The 21,061-nt window shown below is 42.1% G+C and overlaps 1 protein-coding gene across 4 annotated transcripts in view; it reads right to left on the bottom strand.

Moving 5' to 3' along the window:
• Positions 1-21,061, bottom strand: part of LOC137375197 (rho guanine nucleotide exchange factor 4-like) — a 578,050-nt gene that overhangs the window by 372,627 nt on the left and 184,362 nt on the right. Inside the window, exon 1 of one of the 4 annotated variants that reach the window (XM_068041985.1) lies at positions 2,818-2,992. The exons of the other annotated variants lie outside the window; for them this stretch is intronic. Within the exon in view, the coding sequence (XP_067898086.1) occupies positions 2,818-2,856 (39 nt within the window). The 5' untranslated portion in view covers positions 2,857-2,992. Of the gene's footprint in view, positions 1-2,817; positions 2,993-21,061 lie in introns of those variants that run through there. 4 annotated transcript variants of the gene reach the window in all.

Genomic DNA, 21,061 nt, shown 5'->3' with positions numbered 1-21,061 from the left:
TAAGACAGAGATGAGGAGAAATTTTTTCTCTCAGAGGGTCGTGAGTCTTTGGAATTCTCTTTCTCAAAAGGCGGTGGAAGCAGAGTCTTTGAATATGTTTAAGGTAGAGGTAGATAGATTCTTGATAAGCAAGGGGGTGTAAGGTTACTGGGGGTAGGTGGAAATGTGGAGTAATCAGTTCAGCATTGAACTTATTGACTGGCAGAGCAGGCTCCAAGGGGCCAAATGGCCTATTCCTGCTCCTAATTTGTATGTTTGTATGTATGTACATAACACTGACTGCACTTTGACTGTGAAGGGCTTTGGATTTACTACATGGTGATTGTTACAAATGTTGTTTGTTTGTAGTTTGTGGGGCTGGAAGACCCATGAAGAGGATCTCTCCTTTCAAGCCCAATTTGGCAAGGCCAGCAGCTGATCCTGGCCCACCATTTTCAGGGTGCAACTGTCCCATTTCCCTTAAACAGAAGGCATGAAAATTCAACCCAGTGTCTCAAGGTGTGTCCCTCAAGTCAGTGTTTCACCGGAAATACTTAAGGCAAATGTTCATAGAGCTCTGTAACATCAACTTGAATCAAACTGAAGAATGAAAAACGTTTTCAGCCAGAGATTGAATTTGTACCCCAACCCTCTTTTTTACACCCATATGAGAGAGCACACCAGCTTTAGTTCAACATCTCATGGGAAAAAATCAACTTCTGGCAACACACCAATGAAAATGGCCACTAGACAGTGGCTGCTTTCAACACACCTTTGCTTGATTCTTTAACCAGCTCATGTGGAACCACCAATGAATTTCCTTAAAATACAATGAGACAGCAGGCAAAATAAAAATTAACATTTAAGCATACACCATAAAGAGATACAATTGAATGGGTTGATTGGAACGTATCACCTGATGGCTTACAAGTCCACTGGTCAACAAACAACTGAATACACTTATCTCTAATTTGGGCATGACACACTGATGAAATCTAGAAAAGCAATGTCTAATACTTGGGCCAATTTACAAAGCAGCATCTCACGAGTACAAACATATTAACACAAAGCACTTTAAACTAACACACTAATCTAATTCACAAAAACAGAGGCAACCCCTTCCAAGTAGAGAAAAGAATCATCATCTTTTAACCCGTGTTTGGGAAGAATGCTGCTGGTGATTTTGTTTTAAGAATATTAAAATAAAGCAGCACAAATTTCACAATATGAGCCAACAATATAATGGTCTCCCGTTATTTGTACAAGAGCTGACTTACCATTGAGATATCCTTGAGCCATAGAGTCTGCAATGTGAATAAATTGTTAGCTTGGGAGGCTATACTCAATGTTTATTTCATAGGTGGAAAGTGTCAGACACAGAATCAATCAGTTTTGATTTCACAAGCAATGTCTTACAAACAAAAAGCTAATAAATCTAATTTACTAAATATCTGTCAGACTAATTTCCTTCACATTTCGCTCTATAATAAATCTCACTACAAATTTCTCTTTGTCCATCAACAGGTCATTCACCAGCATCATGGCAGGGACCCATATTGTGGGTGCCTCACCTGACGTGTGTTGTGTGTGCCTGACCTGAGTTGTGCTGTACATTCTCGACCTGACAAATGTTATGCGTGCCTCACCTAACATGTGTTGTGTAGGCCTGACCTGACCAGTTACATGCGCACCTGACCAGACCTATTTTGCACACGCCTAACTTGACAAGTGCCGTGTGTGCCAAACCTAATTGTTTTATTCATTGATGGGATGTGGGCATCTCTGGCAAGGTCAACATTCGTTGCCCAACACTAATTGCCTTTGAGAAGATGGTGGTGAACTGCCTTCTTTAATCGCTGCAGTGCATGTGGTGTAGGTACTCCCACTGTGCTGTTAAGGAGGGATTTTGACCCAGCAACATGAAGGAACAGATACAGTTCCAAGTCAGCATGAAGGGGAACATGCAGGTGGTGACTTCCCCATGCATCTGTTGCCCTTACCCTTCTAGGTGGTTCAGGCCACGAGTTTGGAAGATGCTGTCGAAGGAGGCTCGGTGAGTTGCTACAGCGCATCTTGTAGATGGAACACACTGCTGCTGCTGTGCACCAGTGTTGGAGGGAGTGAATGTTTAATGTGGTGGATGAGCTGCCGATCAAGCGTGATGTATGTTGCGTGAGGCTCACCTGTTCTGGCATGAACTAACCTGTTTTGAGCAAAAGCCCTGCCCCCATTCAATATTATACAGGCAAAAAGTACCACCCTGCACACAACAAACCAAGTCAAAATATAGCACACAACAGACGTTCATATTTCCATGGTGAGCTAACGAAAAGCAGCATACCTGATGGTATCGGGTGATAATGACACATAGGGGGAAAGGAACAGAACCTGCCAAGCTTAGGTTATGTACATGAATTAGTTTTGGTTTCGAAGGAGCAGCTCTCCAGATGTGAACAGTTGCCAGTTTGTTAACAATAGGCACTCGGAACCCGCCACTCTCAACAGCCAAACTAGCCCAGTTTGAGAAAAGGAAACGCTTCTTTTCTCCTGCAGTTCGACAATCAAAATTTAAATTTACATTTTGCAAGTGGAATAAATCAGCATGTCACAACAGAGCAACGAGGGAGCCACAAAGCATGGCAGCTTAAATCTCCATGTCTGATGGGCAATGTGATCAGGCCAGCGTCTTTGCTGGTAGTCGGAATGCTGAAATCTGGGTACATGCCTAAGAAAGCAACTTCCCTGTTCAGGCTCTTGCTAAATACAATCTTGGCAGCAGTCCTTCCTATAGTCCGACTCGTACACTGCTAGCAAACTTAACATTAAACACAAACTTACCTTGAAGAGTGTCCGCATGAAATAGATTATACTGAGCATTCTGTTACTGCAGATCTTAGAAAGCCTGTCTGAGGAACAGACACGGCTTCTATTAGTTGCCGATCTCCTGCCGTGCCTTAGTTAGATGGTGTTTATTGTTACTATTTTGGAGGGACTTACCCTACTGCTGTACATGAGCTCTGCCAGGAGCTTACATTAAGGAGTTGCATAATGATTAAAGCTTATCTGTTTCCCCTTTGCAAAGCAGTTGCTGTGTGCAAGCGATGCAGGGCTGGAAAAATGTGCTCAATGTAATCTTATACAAATTTAAATTGTGGTTTTGACTGAGCATATAATTCAACCGGAGAAAACGCAGTCCGATGGAATATGAACACCGCCGTCAGAGAGAGGCAGTTTTATATAAATGTGAATTTATTGTAATTGTATTCCTTTGAAGAGGCAGTCATTTTTGTGGCTATTCATGCCCGCAGTTGCAAAGGAATCTTTGCAAGTGTATTTGAAGTTTGGAATTAATGCTGCAACTTAATGTGAGTCATTTTGACATTTACACCTTTTTTAACTTTTGAAGTGTAGTCGCTGTTGCAATGTTGGAAATACAGCACCAATTTGCACACAGCAAGATCCCATCAACAGCAATGTGATAATGACTAGATAATCTGTTTTTGTGATGTTGATTGAGGGTTAAGGATAGTTCAGGACACCAGGGATAACTCCCCTGTTCATCTTCGAAATAATATCATGGGATCTTTTACCTCTACCCGAGAGAGCGTACAGGGCGAAGTTTAACATCGCATTCGAAAGACAGCACCTCTGACAGTGCTGTACTGGAGAGTCAGCCTTGATTTTGTGCTCAAGTCCTGGAATGGGATTTAAACCCATAACCTTCTGACCCAGAAGTGAGTGTGCTATCAACTGAACTACGGCTTACACTGATAAGAAATAAACAACAAATGCTGGAAATATGTTGTAAAAAGAAAACTGAAAAATTCTACACAAAACAAGTTATGCTAATCCTCTCACTGTTGCTTTTTCCATAGGTTTTTTTCTCCTCGTCTGATTATTCGAAGGATGTTTTTACTCAGTTGAGGTTCAACGATGCTTGTCCCTTTAAATTCTGAGTATTGTACTGAAAGATTTCCCATATTCAAATAATAGGTAGAGTCGCTTCATCTGAATCACTGCTATTGTAACCACAGAATTACAGAAAGGTGCCAATTTTGTAAACAATATCTTCTTTGTGAGATTCAACAGAGGCGTTCAAAATTATGAGGGGATTTTATAGAGTAGATGGGCAGAAACTGCTTCCATGGCAAGAAGGTTAATACCAGAGGACAGAGATTTAAGATAATTGGCAAAAGAACTGGGGTAGATGAGGTAAATTCTCTATGCAGCAAATGATGATGGTCTGGAATGCAGTGCCTGAAAGCAGATTCAGTAATAACTTTCGAAAGAGAATTGGATACTTGCTTGAAAAAGTAAACTTTAACGGGTAATGGAGAACAACTGCGACTAATTGGATAGCTCTTTGAAAAAGCAGGCACAGGCAAGATGAGCCAAATTGCCTCCTTCTGTGCTGTATGATTTTATGATTGAACCTATCTTGTCAGTGATGGGAAAAAATGCAGGCTGAGAATCAATCGGGATCTAGCTCCTTATAGTCAAAGCGGGGAGAGGTGAAGTACTCATTCACAATTGGGGAATTGAGGAGCTACAGTCTGAATATGAAGGTTGAATCTTTTGAAATGTTTACCACTTTGGAATTTTAAACAGCCAAAGAAGTTGACATAAAAATACATTTGCTAATTATGCTCTTTATAGCTGTGTTAATTATATACTTTGAGCTGTACGTTACACAGTTAACTACAGGGGTGGATAAAGAGCGACATCATGGGAGGAACGCGTCAGTGCACTGCTCTTCAGAGTTTATGTGAGTCTGCACCCATCATGTCCCACACAATCATTCGTGACTTTAGTCAGGCCACCTGGGAAGGTGCCAAACAAGGCAAAAGAGAGGCATGTCTCCTTACAGAGAGAGAGAGGACGTCAGCAGGCAAGTCACGCTAGATAGCCTGCACACACCTTTCTGTAGCTGATTACAGATTCTGATTGGCAGAGGGCCAAGGGCAAGTTTCCCACTTTCTGTCTTAGGTGCCTGACAAATGGTGAATGGCAAAAAAAAGTAAAAAAAAGTGACCGAGGTTTAAAATAAGGGAAGCCAGACTTAAGTCTCATTCTTCCAAACTTTTTTTTTAAATTATAAGTTGCTTGCCTTTTAAAATGGTTGTTAGTGAAACTTGCCTTTTTAATATAATTACAAAAGAAACTTACATTTGGTAATCTTTTTGTGCTCAAAGAAACATTTCCTACAGAGCCTTTACTGAGATTATAGTCTTAACTTCTATGAAGTTAATGCTTCTATTTTAGAAATAGACTTATCAGGAATTAAAATTGGATGATCGGAACTCATTTTGTACTCAACTTTGTTGTCTATGCAGGTTACGCTGTACTTGTTTGTTTATACAAATTTACAGTCATGCAACACTTCCATTTCATGAACTGAGCTGTATATCTCAGCAGCACTGTGGTTATTGTATGTCGAGCATAATAGAGATCAATAGTGCCTCTACCAGGCTAGGAGCTGATACTGCAATGCTGCTCAATTGTGTATGATTTCCATTTCTTTTGGGTGCAGTAATTGCACTTGATGTTATTTAAGTTTAACAAATTCAAGCCATTTGAAAGAAACCTCCAATCTTCCCAAGACTGATGGTACCTTTAAGAGCAAGGTTTTGTATTGTAGTGTTACGAGTGAAAATTTGACTTCATTAGGAAAAAGAAAAGATTTGCATTTGTAGAGCGACTTTGGGCATCCCAAAGTGCTCGACAGTCAATGAAGTACTTTTGAAGTGTAGTCACTGTTGTAATGTAGGGAAACCAACAGCCAATTTGCACACAATAAGGTCCCATAAACAGCAATGTGAGTATGACCAGAAAATCTCTATTAGTGATGATGGTTGAGGGATAAATGTTGGTCAGAACACAGAGGAGAACTCCCCTGCTCGGCCATCCTAAGATTTGGAAATTTGATTCATAGAGTCATAGAGTTATACAGCACAGAAACAGGCCCTGCGGCCCTTCATGTCTGTGCCGACAGTCAAGCACCTAACTATTCTAATCCCATTTCCCAGCACTTGGCCCGTAGCCTTTTACGCTATGGCGTTACAAGTGCTCATCTAAATACTTCTTAAATGTTGTGAGGGTTCCTGCCTCTACCACCTCATCAGGCAGTGCGTTCCAGATTCCAAGCACCCTCTGCGTGAAAAATGTCTTCCTCAAATCCCCTCTAAACCTCCTGCCCCTTACCTAATATCTATGCCCCCTGGTTATTGACCCCTCCACTAAGGGAAAAAGTTTCCTCCTCATAATTTTGTATACTTCAATCATGTCCCCCCTCAGCCTTCTCTGCTCTAAGGAAAACAACCCTAGCCTTTTCAGTCTCTCTTCATCGCTGAAATGCTCCAGCCCAGGCAACATCCTGGTGAATCTCCTGTGCATCCTCTCCAGTGCAATCACTATAGTGTGGTGCCCAGAACTGTACACAGTACTCCAGCTGTGGCCTAACTAGCATTTTATACAGCTCCATCATAACCTCCCTGCTCTTATATTCTATGCCTCAGCTAATAAAGGCAATTATCCCATATGCCTTCCTAACCACCTTATCTACCTGTGCTGCTACCTTCAGTGATCTATGGCCCCTCTGACCCTCTGTATGTCCTAGGGTCTTACCATCCATTGTATATTCCCTTGCCTTGTTAGGCCTCCCAAAATGCATCACCTCACCCTGTTCAGGATTAAATTCCATTTGCCACACCTCCACCCATCTTACCAGCCCATCTATATCGTCCTGTAATCTAAGGCTTTCCTCCTCACTACTTACGACACCACCAATTTTTGTGTCATCTGCGAACTTACTGATCATACCTCCTATATTCACATCTAAATCATTAATGTACACAACAAACAGCAAGGGACCTAGCACCGATCCCTGTGGTACACCACTGGTCAAAGGTTTCCACTCGCAAAAACAACCCTCAACCATTACCCTCTGCCTCCTGCCGCCAAGCCAATTTTGGATCCAAATTGCCAAATTGCCCTGATCCCATGGGCTCTAATCTTCTTAACCAATCTCCCATGCAGGATCTTATCAAAAGCCTTACTGAAGTCGATGTAGACTACATCAACTGCTTTACCCTCATCTACACATTTAGTCACCGCCTCGAAAAATTTAATCAAGTTTGTTAGACACTATCTCCCCCTGACAAAGCCATGCTGACTATCCCTGATTAATCCCTGCCTCTCCAAGTGGAGATTAATCCTGTCCCTCAGAATTTTTTCCAATAGTTTCCCAACCACTGATGTTAGACTCACAGGCCTGTAATTACCTGGTTTATCCCTGCTACCCTTCTTGAATAATGGTACCACATTCACTGTCCTCCAATCCTCTGGTACCTCTCCTGTGGCCAGAGAGGATTTGAAAATTTGTGTCAGGGTCCCTCAGTCTCCTCCCTTACCTCACATAACAGCCTGGGATACATCTCATCTGGGCCTGGGGATTTATCCACTTTTAAGCCCGCTAAAACAGCTAATACTTCCTCCTTTTCAATGCTAATATGTTGAAGTATATCACAATCCCCCTCCCTGATCTCTACACCTACATCGTCCTTCTCCATAGTGAAAACAGATGAAAAGTAACCATTTAAAACCTTACCTATGTCCTCCAGCTCCACACACAGATTGCCACTTTGGTCCCTAATGGGCCCTACTCTTTCATTGGTTATCCTCTTGCCCTTAATATACTTATATAACGCCTTAGGATTTATCTTTATCTTGCCCACCAGTGTTTTTTCATGTTTCCTCTTCACTCTCCTAATTACTTTTTTAAGTACCCCACTACTCTTTCTATACTCCTCTACTGCCTCTGCTGTTTTCAGCGCTCTGAATCTGCCATAAGCCTCCTTTTTTTTCCTGATCCAATCCTCTATATCCCTAGACATGCAGGGTTCCCTTGACTTGTTGGTCCTACCCTTCACCTTAACGGGTACATGTTCGCTCTGAACTCTGACTATTTCCTCTTTGATTGACACCCAAACACATTTCTGCTGCAAGACACTCCACAGGGAAATGAAAGCTAGTCATCCCAGTCAGCCTATCGGAAAATGAATGGAGGTGAGTGGCATTATTACCCCCTAATAAAAGGACAAAGATACACCAGACACCCAACTGGATTATTAGGGAGCTCAAGCTGCTCCAACCCTGCATTCTATCCCCACCCCACCCACTATTCACTATGAGGAATACAGTCTGGGCTGCTAAGGATATGTAACCCTAAATACCATAACATTCAACAGTCATCTAGTACTGCTCTAATAAAATGCGCCTCTTACTCATTTTAAACACTTTTAAAAGGAGTACCACCATCTTGTAAACAATGTTCGGCAGACCTTTTTGAATTAATATGCAGACCCGTAACAGAACGAAATAAATTGTATCAAAACACATCACCTGATTTGACCATGACAAAAATATGCACATTTCTTTTAGTTCTCCTTTCTCACATGATGAAATACTTGCCAGAAGTTTTCATGAAAGGAGTGCACAGAAAGGAGCATTTCACCCTGGTTATAACTGTAGAGAAGCTTGTTAGGCTGAATTGTGCTTACAGCATTTTTTGTACAGAGTGGGACCCCAGTGAACAAAGCTGCTTGTGTCGCAAATGACTGCCGCCTTATCTGAGATTTTTTCTGAGTGCAAAAGCTGTAATATTACTTGTTCCTTTGATGTATGATCTATTGTAAGACTCAAAGGACTACAAGCAATAGCCAAAGTAAACGTGGGTTTTATTATACTTTAACTGGAACATATATATATATATATATATATATATGTATATATACATTCAGCTATTGCATGAGCTACATCTAAACACATCTCTCTCTGTCGGGCTCCACTCACAACTAACTGGTCATATGTGACATGACATCACTTCCTCCACTGACCTTTCCTTATAGCTCTTAGGCTGGTCTCTTTTTAAGGTAATTTCACAACAAAAGCTGTTTTTTCCCCCCAATATTTCAGGAGGTTCCTTTGCATCAGCTCAGGATATCCTTCTTTTGGAATCATCTGTTGAAAATTGTCAGCTTTACAATTGAAGTAAATAATAAGATATAGTTACAGTAGAACAGGAAGTGTAACAAAAATTTTTTATAGACAAAGTTCAGAAGAAGAGCACAACATGCTCAAAAAGAAAGGAGAAAGAAAAGAAAGACTGATTTGCATTTATATAGCACTTTTTACAACCTCAGGAGGTTCCAAAGTGCTTTATAGCCAATGAAGTACTGTATAGTCAACTGTTGTAATGTAACAAAAGGATTCCTTTTCTACTTAGTTTCTGTAAAATGGATATAAGTAAAATGTCCAATAAACTGGTGAAAAACCGTTCAAGGTGTTGGTTATCCTTTATCATTACACAGCAACAAGTAAAGAAAAAAAATGTAGGGGGAAAAAGAAATAAAGATTTGAGTATTGCTGAAAATAGACATGTTGTCATAGCTTTTCGTCTTGTATTCATCAGCACAATCTGCAAGAATACCAATGTAAGGGAAAACAACAACTTTATACTGTATGAAAAGAGAGTGCTGATTGGTTGGCAAGTGGAATCTGACTGGTAGAGGGGTTGTCATAGAGAATGCACCAGTTTATTGTGACTGACAGTTAACTGCCAAGCTTTGTTTGAAATTTAAGCCAGACAGCTTGACTCTGATTGGTCAAGGCATAGCCTGAGGAATGAACCAGTGAATGGTGTATTCTCCATGGCAACGCCTGTACCAATCAGCATTCACTTGCCAACCAATCAGCACTCTCTTCTCATACAATATAAAGTTGTTGTTTTCCCTTACATTGGTATTCTTTCTGATTGTCCTGATGAGTGCAAGACGAAAAGCTTCGACAACATGCCTCTATTTTCAGCAATACTCAAACAAACGACTAAATAATTTACTTCTTGATTTGGGAATGTTAATCAATTCTGACCAAAATTATCCAGTTTACAGCATTGAGGGAAAATTATTTATTTATTCAGGAAACTGCAGTCTGAAGTATCCCCTTTTTGGTTACTCAGTTTGTTTTATTTCTTGCTCCCTTGTAGTAGCAAAGGATTTCTCCAATAGTCCATCAGAATGGCCTGCGTAACCATTTCTCTGCAGCATGGATCTTGGCCATCTGGACATGCAATGTAACACTTTCTGGCCAGATCAACTGCTCAGACCCTGACAAAGACACACAACTGATATTATGCTGCATAGAGTTCAAGACTTTTAACTCCAAGATCTTTGGTCCTTCTGTTAGTTTGCTATGCAGCCTGGTGTGATGTTACCATTTAGACTTTTGTGGCCCGCAGTATTATTGTATTCAAAAGGCTATGTCAGTTATCTACACATTGTAAAGCTTGTCCAGGGGAGTGAGCTGTGCACTGATAGGATTTTACAGTCTTTGATATTGGAATTGTATTTTTTTTTATATCTATTAAGTGAATGATAATAATGCACATGTTTGCATGACAGATAATAGGATTACAATATCTTGTTACAAGTTAAAGTTACTTCCTGCTGATGAGGAAATCCCTACCAGACTGAGGAAGGTAATTATATGCCGAGACTAAAGGAGTGCAAAATATCAGGTCACAAATCTCCAGTGTAGCGAATGTGGGGATATAACTGTGAGAAAATATCATAGATTTTGCTGTTGAACAACATTTTTGTCAGGCACTCATTCAATCATACCATAATTATGAGTTATGACTCTTGTATTGTGAGTTGTGGCTCACTGTTTTTTGTGGAAAACAAAGTGTGTATGACAATTCACTGTTATGTGTATGGTAATTTCGACATGACTCACCAGTGGTTTAACATTATAGGGTGTAGTCATAAACAGACACATTCAAGGACTTTGGAGTGGAAAAGGAGATTGGAGATGGGGCGGTAGCTTGCCACCAAGTCCAACCCGTGGCAAGCCATCTGGTCAAACTAAATTCTTAGCCCTGGGTGTCCTCTTGGTTATAGGGCTGGAGGCGTTTACAGAGATAGGAAGGAGTGAGGCCATTAAGGTCCCACAAACATTAATGAAATAGTCATAGTTATACAGCACAGAAACAGGCCCTTCGGTGCATCGTGTCTGTGCAGGCCATTAAGCACCTAACTATTCCAATCCCATTTTCCAGCACTTGGACCATAGCCTTTTATGCCATGGAATTTCAAGTGCTCATCTAAATACTTCTTAAATGTTGTGAAGGTTCCTGCCTCTACCACCTCTTCAGGCAGTGTGTTCCAGATTCCAACCACCCTCTGGGTGAAAAGATGTTTCCTCAAATCCCTCTAAACCTCCTGCCCCTTACCTAATATCTATGCCCCCTGGCTATTGACCCCTCCACTAAGGGAAAAAGTTTCTTCCTATCTAACCTATCAATGCCCCTCATAATTTTGTATACCTCAATCATGTCCCCCCTCAGCCTTCTCTGCTCTAAGGAAAACAACCCTAGCCTTTTCAGTCTCTCTTCATAGCCGAAATGTTCCAGCCCAGGCAACATCCTGGTGAATTCTCTGCACCCTCTCCAGTGCAAACACATCCTTCCTATAGTGTGGTGACCAGAACTGTACACAGTGCTCCAGTTGTGGCCTAACTAGCGTTTTATACAGTTCCTTCATAACCTCCCTGCTCTTATATTCTGTGCCTCGGCTAATAAAGGCAAGTATCCCATATACCTTCCTAACCACCTTATCTACCTGTGCTGCTGCCTTCAGTGATCTATGGACAAGTGCACCAAAGTCCCTTTGACCCTCTGTACTTCCTCGGGTCCTACCATCCATTGTATATTCCTTTGTCTTGTTATTCCTCCCAAAATGCATCACCTCACACTTCTCAGGATTAAATTCCATTTGCCACTGCTCCGCCCATCTTACCAGCCCATCTATATCATCCTGTAATCTAAGTATGTAGTAACCATATAAACTGCTTGAGTGATTTTGGTCAAAGGCTAAATATTGGCTAGGACACTAGCACAGCTCCCCTGCTCTTCTTTTAATAGTGCCATGGGATATTTAACATCCACCTGAAAGGTTTAATGTCTCATTCCAAAAATGGCACCACCAACTCCCACAGTACTGGACAAATGTTTCACTTTCTGAGCTGAAATTGTTACAACTGGTACTCAAAGGCTGGTACTTGCTGAAATTACTAAACCCATTAATGAAAATCCTTTCTGTTGTTGATATTTGTCAGTACAGAGAATAGAAATTCAGTCCCTGGCAAGGGGTCATCATTATAGAGAGGGGTTAATCTTACAATTCAGCAAGAAGTCTTGCCATTGACCGTGCAAGTCAGAAATCCAGATGTGCATTGCCCACGATCTTCCATTAATATGGTCCTTCTTGCATCCCATAGTCACCATACACTGACCAAACCCAGGGCATAATGAGCTGGCACAAAATCCCAACCTGAATGTTCTGCCAAAGAATTACTCTGGCCCTGTTAATGAGTAAAACCACCCAGATATATAAAACCATATAACCCATCTAATCAGTTGCTTTTGAGGTGTTGGTTGCAATATTCACTGGAGTGGGTTTTGGAGCAGTGGGGAGAAGTTAGAGTCAGGAAACACAGAAGCGTGAGTTTGCTCGAATGCCGTGGAGCTCCATGTGTGCGTGTTTTGTTTCTTAGAAAAAAGATTGCCCACCCGGGAGCCAGCCTGATTGACAGGCTTGACTGCCCGTTGGACGAGGAAACCTCCAGAAAAGGTTGCAACCCAGGACATACAAACTACGAGCAGGAGTAGGCCACTCAGCCCTTCGAGCCTACACCGCCATTCAATAAGTTCATGGCTGAACTGATTACTCCACATTTCCACCTACCCCAATAACTTTCCACCCCCTTGCTTATCAAGAATCTATCTACCTCTACCTTAAAAATATTCAAAGCCACTGCTTCCACTGCCTTTTGAGGAAGAGAATTCCAATGACTCACAACCCTCAGAGAAAAAATTAGGTAAGTTTTGTGGATATTAGGGGTGGAGATTGGGGGGTGGCGGGGGCAGGGGGGGTGGGAAGTGGGTAGAGTTTACAGGTTAGCTTGTTGGGCCTGAAAGAAGCCCTCCTGGTCAACAGCAATGTTGTAAAGGCACTTACTTAATGGATCCAGCCCTCCTCACCACCTTTTACTTGACAGATTTCCCAAGCTACGGGAAACCAGACCAACATGGGTTGAAAATAGTAAGCATTTAAAAATGCAGGCATGCGCTGTCCTCAAACGTTTTAATGATTAACCGCCTCCTGAGAGTGGATTGGTCACCCCCACACTCCCCATCACCACTCCACCGTCCCACCTCTCTTAAAACCAAAGTGGGTGGATTTGAGGTGGGTTGAGTCCCTGTTTCAGATTTTAATATTTTAACAACCCACCCACATCAAACCCACCCATTTTTGGGTGTTTAAAATACACATTTTATATTAGTTTAAGTTTGTAATGCAGCATGTCGGGAAAGAGCATGTAATTATCTAATTTGTAACATAGCATGACCCAAGAAAGAATATAACATTTTATATAACTTGATGGAGAAAAGAAGTGTTGGCCAAATGTTATCTTTGCTTGGGCAGAAAAGAGACCAGAAGAATCATGCATGTTTCATCAAAATAATGTCACCCAGAAGTGATGTAGTGGTGCATGTCAATGATCTATCTTGAGCTTATGAAGAAAGAGGAAAGGTTTAACAAGCATCATTTCATGCTGTAATTCACCAAAACATGGGAGGAGCGAGTAGCCAAGGTACGACAAAAGTTGGGCATGTGGGGGCAGCGATCTCTCTCCATTGTGGATAAGAACCTGGTCATCAGGTGCGAGGCGCTCACGTTGTTGCTCTACGTGGCGCAGGTCTGGCCCATACCCCACTCCTGCGCCGTGGCAGTCACCCGAGCCATTTTCCGCTTCGTCTGGGGATCTAAAATGGACCGGGTCCGGAGGGACACGATGTTCAAATCTCTGGACAAGGGCGGTAAAAATGTACCCAACGTGGCCCTCATCCTGATGACCACCTTCGTGTGCGGCTGCATCAAGCTGTGTGTAGATCCCCAGTACGCAAACTCCAAGTGTCACTACGTGCTGAGGTTCTATCTGTCCCCGGTGTTGCGAAGGATGGGCCTGGTCACATTGCCGCGGAACGCTCCATGCAGTTGGGCGGTGCCGTACCACCTATCCTTCGTGGAACAGTTTCTGCGGGAAAACACCTTTGACCACCGGTCCATCAGGCAGTGGTCTGCACGGAATGTCCTCAAGGCCCTACGGGAAAAGGAAACGGTGGATCCTGTCGGATGGTTCCCCGAGCAGACCGTCAAAGTCATTTGGCGGAATGCCTCATCACCAGAACTTTCAAACAAGCACCAAGACGTAGCTTGGCTGGTGGTGAGAAGGGCCCTCCCCGTCAGATCCTTCATGCACACCCGAAGTCTCGCCCCCTCCGCACAGTGTCCCGCGTTGGCTGTGGTGGGGAAGAGACGGTCGCCCACCTCCTCCTGGAATGTGCCTTTGCAAAGCAGGTGTGGAAAGCGATGCAGTGGTTTTTGTCAAGGTTCATCCCAAGCAGCTCTGTAACACAGGAGTCTGTGCTCTACGGGCTATTCCCAGGGACGCACACCGAGACAAACATCAACTGCTGCTGGAGGACTATCAATTCGGTGAAAGACGCCCTTTGGTCTGCCCGAAACTTGCTGGTCTTCCAGCGCAAAGAGTTGTCCACCACCGAATGTTGCAGACTGGCCCATTCCAAGGTCCAGGACTACGTGCTGAGGGACGCACTAAAGCTTGGGGCAGCCGCAGCAAAGGCTCAATGGGGAAAGACCACAGTGTAAGGTTCCCCCACCAAGCTGGACTGAGGGGCTGGATCCATGGGAAACCCCTCGAACTGTATCGTTAATATTCTCAATTGCTGTAAATGGAAAACTGTAATTGACATGACAATTGTGAAACGGAAGGGTTGGGAAGAAACTCATGACAGTATTGAAGGAAACTGATCTCCCTTGCAATGTTTGTATTTTTTGGTGCCGTTTGGAAACTGTTTGGCTATGTAATTTTTACAGATTTTTATGAATAAAGTATATTTTGGAAATAAAAAAAAATAAAAAAATTCTTTGAAACAAAGGAAGGACCCTAGAGATGAGTAATAATAAGGACATTCCATATTAAAGGCAGTGGGATCACATTGTCCCTTTGATCATACATGCAGTTGTTAGAAAGCTAACACAGTGGACATTTTCTCGATATTACTGCATATATCAAGCTCAATGGTCAAACAAAGTCAGAGTTGCTTGAATATATATGGGTTGTTATTGCATCTCGAGTTTCCACTACCTCATTACTCGTGCAAATTGCAGTGTTTGATTTACATGTGCTGACAGCAACCACTTTATACTCTCTGTACTGCAAATGGCTGCAGTAGGTGTAAGTTGCTGGGTTTCTGCTGACCAAATAGCCTGTGAGAGTAAAGCATCCGTGATTTACTTGTCAAGAGGAGAAGAAAAAAACAAAACAATGATTGACTGACACCAAGCTTGGCTTTCAAGAAGCCTGTAGCTACTGTGAAGAGGAGAAAACTTGGAGCTGAAAGGCATTGAGTAAGTTGGAAGACTCATGAATGATAAAGTTTTAGTGAATGACATAATTAACGTGTAATTTAGTGTGAATATAATTATATATGTTAGACAGATATAAAGGAAAGATTTAAATTTACATAACATCTCAAAGGAATACAATTAATTACATTGAAGTGCAGTTGGAACAAAGGATAATACGGCAGCCATTTTTAACATAGCAAGATCCCCACAACCTACAATGAGATGAATTCACTGAAATTCCTTCCCTAAAGCCCTCTGCTTCCCTCTCTTTCAAAACTCTGATTAAAATCCAGTTCTTTCCCTGCCAAATATCTCCTTCTTTGGCTCACCATCTGATGACATCTTGAGCCACGCTGAAAGGATGTTTCACTGGTGAGAAATATAAAGGAAAATATTTTGGTCACCACTGAATTAGCCTTATCTCAGTTATCTCCACAGGTGAGCTGTCATTGCCTTGAATTCACTCCAATGCCGCAGATTGGCAAAGAAGAAAGTGCAAGAGATCAAAATACCACCTGATAGGTTTTAAGGAGCATAATTTGATCGAGGTGGACTTACATCGAGTCAATAACACAGAAACTGGACCGTGCTAGTGATTATGCTAAACACGAGCCTCCTCCAACTCTTCTTCATCTAACTCGATCATGTGCTTATCTAGCTTTCCCTTAAATGGATCGATGCTGTTCGCCTCAACTGCTGTTCGCTTTCCACATTTCAACCACTTTTTGGGTAAAGAAGTTTCTCCAGAATTCTTTATTGGACTTATTAGTGACTATCTTATAATTATGTCCTCTAATTTTGAACTCCCCCAAAATTGGAAACATTTTCTCGACTTCGACCCTATCAATCGCTTTCATGGTCTTAAAGAACTCTATCAAGTCACCCCTTGGCTTTATCTTTTCTAGAGAGAAGAGGCCCGGCTTGTTCAATTTTTATTGATAGCTATAACTTCTCAGTTCTGGTATCATCCTTGTGACTCTTTTATGCACCTTCTCCAATATCTCTATATCCTTTTATAATACGGAGACCAAAACTGTACACAGTACTCCAAGTATGGATGAACCAAGGTTCTATACAGCTGGTGTATAATACGTGGATTTAATGGTGAACACAAGTGTTATGCTGCAGCCGTTTGTGTGTGTACCTGGCCATTGAAAAGTTTGCCAACATCATGAGGGTTTTCAGCGGAGCCTCGTTAGTTAGCAATGGAGACAGGTTTCCCCATCCAATTACCTTGCTAGAGGAAGCTGCTGGAGTCACATTAGCATTAGCCAAAGTCTCAGAATCAGTCAGTCAGTTTCTGCCTTACTATCACTGCGCATTGGAATTAATTTCTCGATAACGATTTCTTCCCCAATAATTTTCTTTCCCCTTCCCCTGAACTCAATGAATACTGTTCCATAGGGCTGAAGCTTAACTCCCAAAAATGGCTGGAGTGGAGTTGTGTCAAAGGTTAAAATACAAAGATCTAGAATAGGAAACAAACCCACCTCAAATCTGCCCACTTCCAGTTTTAATAGAGATGGGATAAGGGGTGAGTGACCAACCTGCTCATGAGAAGCGGGTTAGTCTTTTAAATATTATAATGAGGCTGTGGGCCTTCATTTTAACAGCCATTCTATTTTTAATCACAGGTGGCCAAGTTTTCCAGGCATCAGGAAACCTGGCAGCTTAAAAGGCGCGAATGACTGAATCCATGTGGTAAATGCCTTTACAGTACTGCTTGTGGGCCAGAAGGAGCAGGGGTGCTCCCTACAGGCCCAACAAGCTACCCATAAACCCCACACCTCATGATCTGTCTGCTCTCCCCTCCCCAACCACCATCATCCTAAACTTCCCCCACACCCAAACATCCCTTTCCCCCACAGCAATCGGGATGCATTGGAGCACCAACTGACACCCCACCTGTGATCAGGACACTCAGGAGTACAACTACCCCCATCTCTCCTGCCCCACCCCCTCCAATTGGGACTTCCCTCTGAAATTGGGCCCCACCCCATCACGATTGGAACCCATCCCCCATGATCTCTCTCACTCCCCCAATATACCTACCTGCTTTAATAGGCTTTGGCCCTGTAAAGCAGCCTTCCAGCTTGAAAGACCTCCAGCCTGTCAAACAAGCTGCTTGTGGGCAGGAACCCCACTTAAAGGGGTATGCAGAACATTCGGGATAAAAGCACTCTTCTGGGTTTCCCAACCCCACAACAGCAACCACCCATCCCACCACCCCACCACTGCACACCCTGCATGGGAACATAGGAGCAGGAGTAGGCCATTCAGTCCATCAAGCCTGCCCCACCATTCAATATGATCATGGCTGATCATCCACTTCAATTCCTTTTTCCCACACTATCCTCATATCCCTTATGTTATTTGTATTTAGAAATGTGTCGATCTCTGCTTTAAACATACTCAATGACTGAGCTTCCACAGCCCTCTGGGGTAGAGAATTTCAAAGATTCACAACCCTCTGAGTAAAGAAACTTCTCCTCATCTTTATCCTAAGTGGCTTCACCCTTATTTTGAAATTGTGTCCCCTGGTTGCAGGCTCCCCAACCAGGGGAAACATCTTAGCTGCATCTACCCTGTCTATCCCTTTGAGCTTTTTGTAGGTTTCAATGAGATCCTCTCATTCTTCGAAACTCTAGAGAATACAGGCCCAGTTTCCCCAATCTCTCTTCATAGGACAGTCCTGCCATCCCGGGAACAAGTTTGGTGAACCTTCGTTGCACTCCCTCTATGGCAATAATATCCTTCCTAAGGTAAGGGGACCAAAACTGCACACAGTATTCCAAGTGCGGTCTAACCAAGGTTCTATACAATTGAAGCAAAACTTCACTACTCTGATACTCAAATCCTCTTGCGATAAAGGCTAACATACCATTAGCCTTCCTAATTGCTTGCTGCACCTGCATGTTAGCTTTCAGTGACTTATTGACAAGGACACTCAGGTCCCTTTGTATATCTATACTTTCTAATATCTTACCAGTTAAGAAATACTCTGCACATCTATTCCTCTTAACAAAATCGATAACCTTACATTTTTCCACATTCTATTCCATCTGCCACATTCTTGCCCACTCACTAAGTCTGTTCAAATCCCTTTGAGGCTGCTTTGCATCTTCCTCATAACACAATTTTGCCTAGTTTTGTGTCATCCTCGAACTTGGAAATACGACTTTGGTCCCCACATCCAAATCATTGATATATATTGTGAACAGCTGGGACCCCATGCATTGATCCCTGCAGTACCCCACTAGTCACAGTCTGCCAACGTGAGAATGTCTCGTTTATTCCTACTCTCTGCTTTCTGCCTGTTAACCAATCCTTAATCCATGCCACTATAATACCTCCTATCTCATGTTCTTTAATTTTGCTAACCAACCTCCTTTATCAAAAGCCATCTGAAAATCCATGTATGCCATGTCCACTGACTCCCCTTTATCAATTCTGTTAGTAACATCCTCAAAAAACTCCAACAGGTTCGTCAAACATGATTTCCCATTCATAAATCCATGTTGACTATGTCCAATCAGATCATTATTATCCAAGTGCACAGTGGCGCAGTGGTTAGCATCACAGCCTCACAGCTCCAGCAACCCGGGTTCAATTATGGGTACTGCCTGTGTGGAGTTTGCAAGTTCTCCCTGTGTATGCGTGGGTTTCCTCCGGGTGCTCCGGTTTCCTCCCACATGCCAAAGACTTGCTGGTTGATAGGTAAATTGGCCATTAGCAATTGTCCCTAGTATAGGTAGGTGGTAGGGAAATATAGGGACAGGTGGGGATGTGGTAGGAATATGGAATTAGTGTAGGATTAGTATAAATGGGTGGTTGATGGTCGGCACAGACTCGGTGGGCCGAAGGGCCTGTTTCAGTGCTGTATCTTAAAAACTTTAGAATAGATTCTAGCATTTAACCAATGACTGATGTAAGGCCAACAGGTCTGTAATTCCCTGCTTTCCCTCTCCCTCTCTTAAATAATGGGGTGACATTTGCTACCTTCCAATCTGCAGGAACCTTTCCAGAATCTACAGAATTTTGGAAGATGAGCACCAATGTATCCACTATCTCCATAGCTACCACTTTCAACACTCTGGGATGTAGAATATCAGGTCCTGGGATTTATCAACCTTCAGCCCCATTAATTTCTCCAATACAACCTTCTTATTAATACTAATTTCCTTCAATTCCTCATTCCCTCTAATCCCTTGGATCTCTAATTCTGGGAGATTTCTGGTATCTTCCTCAGTGAAGAGAGACACAAAGTAATCATTTAGCTTTTCTGCCATTTCTCTATTCCCCATTATAAATTCTCCTGACTGTTCCTATAATGGACCCACATTTGTCTTAGCCAAATGTTTCCTTTTTACATACCTATAGAAGTTTTTACAGTCCATTTTTATATTTTTTGCTAGCTTACATTTGTATTCTATTCTCCCTTTCTTTATCAGTTTCTTGGTCCTCCTTTGTTGTATTCTAAAATCCTCCCAATCCTCAGGTTTACTACTATTTTTGACAATTTGATGGGCCTTTTCTTTTAATCTTATGCAATCCCTAACTTCCTTTGTTATCCACGGTTAACTGCCTTTACTTTTGGGGTTTTTATGCTTTGAAGGAATGTATAGTTGCTGTAAACTATGTAATATTTCTTTAAAGACTATCCATTGCCTATGTACTGTCATACCTTTTAATGTATTTTCCAAATCCACCTCAGCTAATTTGCCCCTCTTCCCTTCATAATTTCTTTTGTTCAAATTTAACACCCTGGCTTCGATTGAACTACCCCACTTATAAACATAATGTGTATTTTTATTATATTATGGTCACTCATCCCAAAAATGTTCTTTTACAACAAGATTATTAATTAGCCCTTTCTCATTACATAAAACTAGATTTAAAATAACCTATTCTTTAGTTGGTTCTTCAACATACTGCTCTAGAAAACCATCCCTAACACACTGCAGAAACTCATCCTCCACAGAATTAGTGCTCATTACTCAGTCTATATGCAGATTGAAATCACCCATGATTACTGTATTACCCATGCCACATGCTTCTCTAATTTCCTGATTAATACCATGCCACAAACTACCACTACTGTTTGGTGGCCCATACATGACTCCTACCAATGTCTGCTGCCTCTTGTTGTTTCTTAGCTCCACCCAAACAGATTCTACATTTTGTTCTACCGAACTGAGATCCTCCCTTACTAATGCACTGATCCCATCCCTTATTATCAGCGCAATACCACCTCCTTTTCCTTTTTGCCGGTCCTTCCTAAATGACAAATATCCTTAAATATTCACTTCCCAGTCTTGGTCACCCTGTAGCCACGTTTCCGTTATGGTAATTATATCATACCCGTTAACCTCTATTTTTGCCTTAAAACATCTACCTTGTTGCGAATGCTACATGCATTCAGGTAAAATGCCCTTAACCTTGTCTTCTTGGCAATATTTTGCATTCTAAGCCTAGTTGATGCTCGCCTTTGTTTTGCCTGCCTTCAAATGTCACTAACCTCCTAGCTAAAA

Source organism: Heterodontus francisci, chromosome 11, assembly GCF_036365525.1.
Source record: "Heterodontus francisci isolate sHetFra1 chromosome 11, sHetFra1.hap1, whole genome shotgun sequence".
In the NCBI taxonomy this organism is placed as follows: Eukaryota; Metazoa; Chordata; class Chondrichthyes; order Heterodontiformes; family Heterodontidae; genus Heterodontus; species Heterodontus francisci.
The sequence above is the reverse complement of the archived record's forward strand: the minus strand, read 5'-3'. Positions and strand labels throughout refer to the sequence as shown.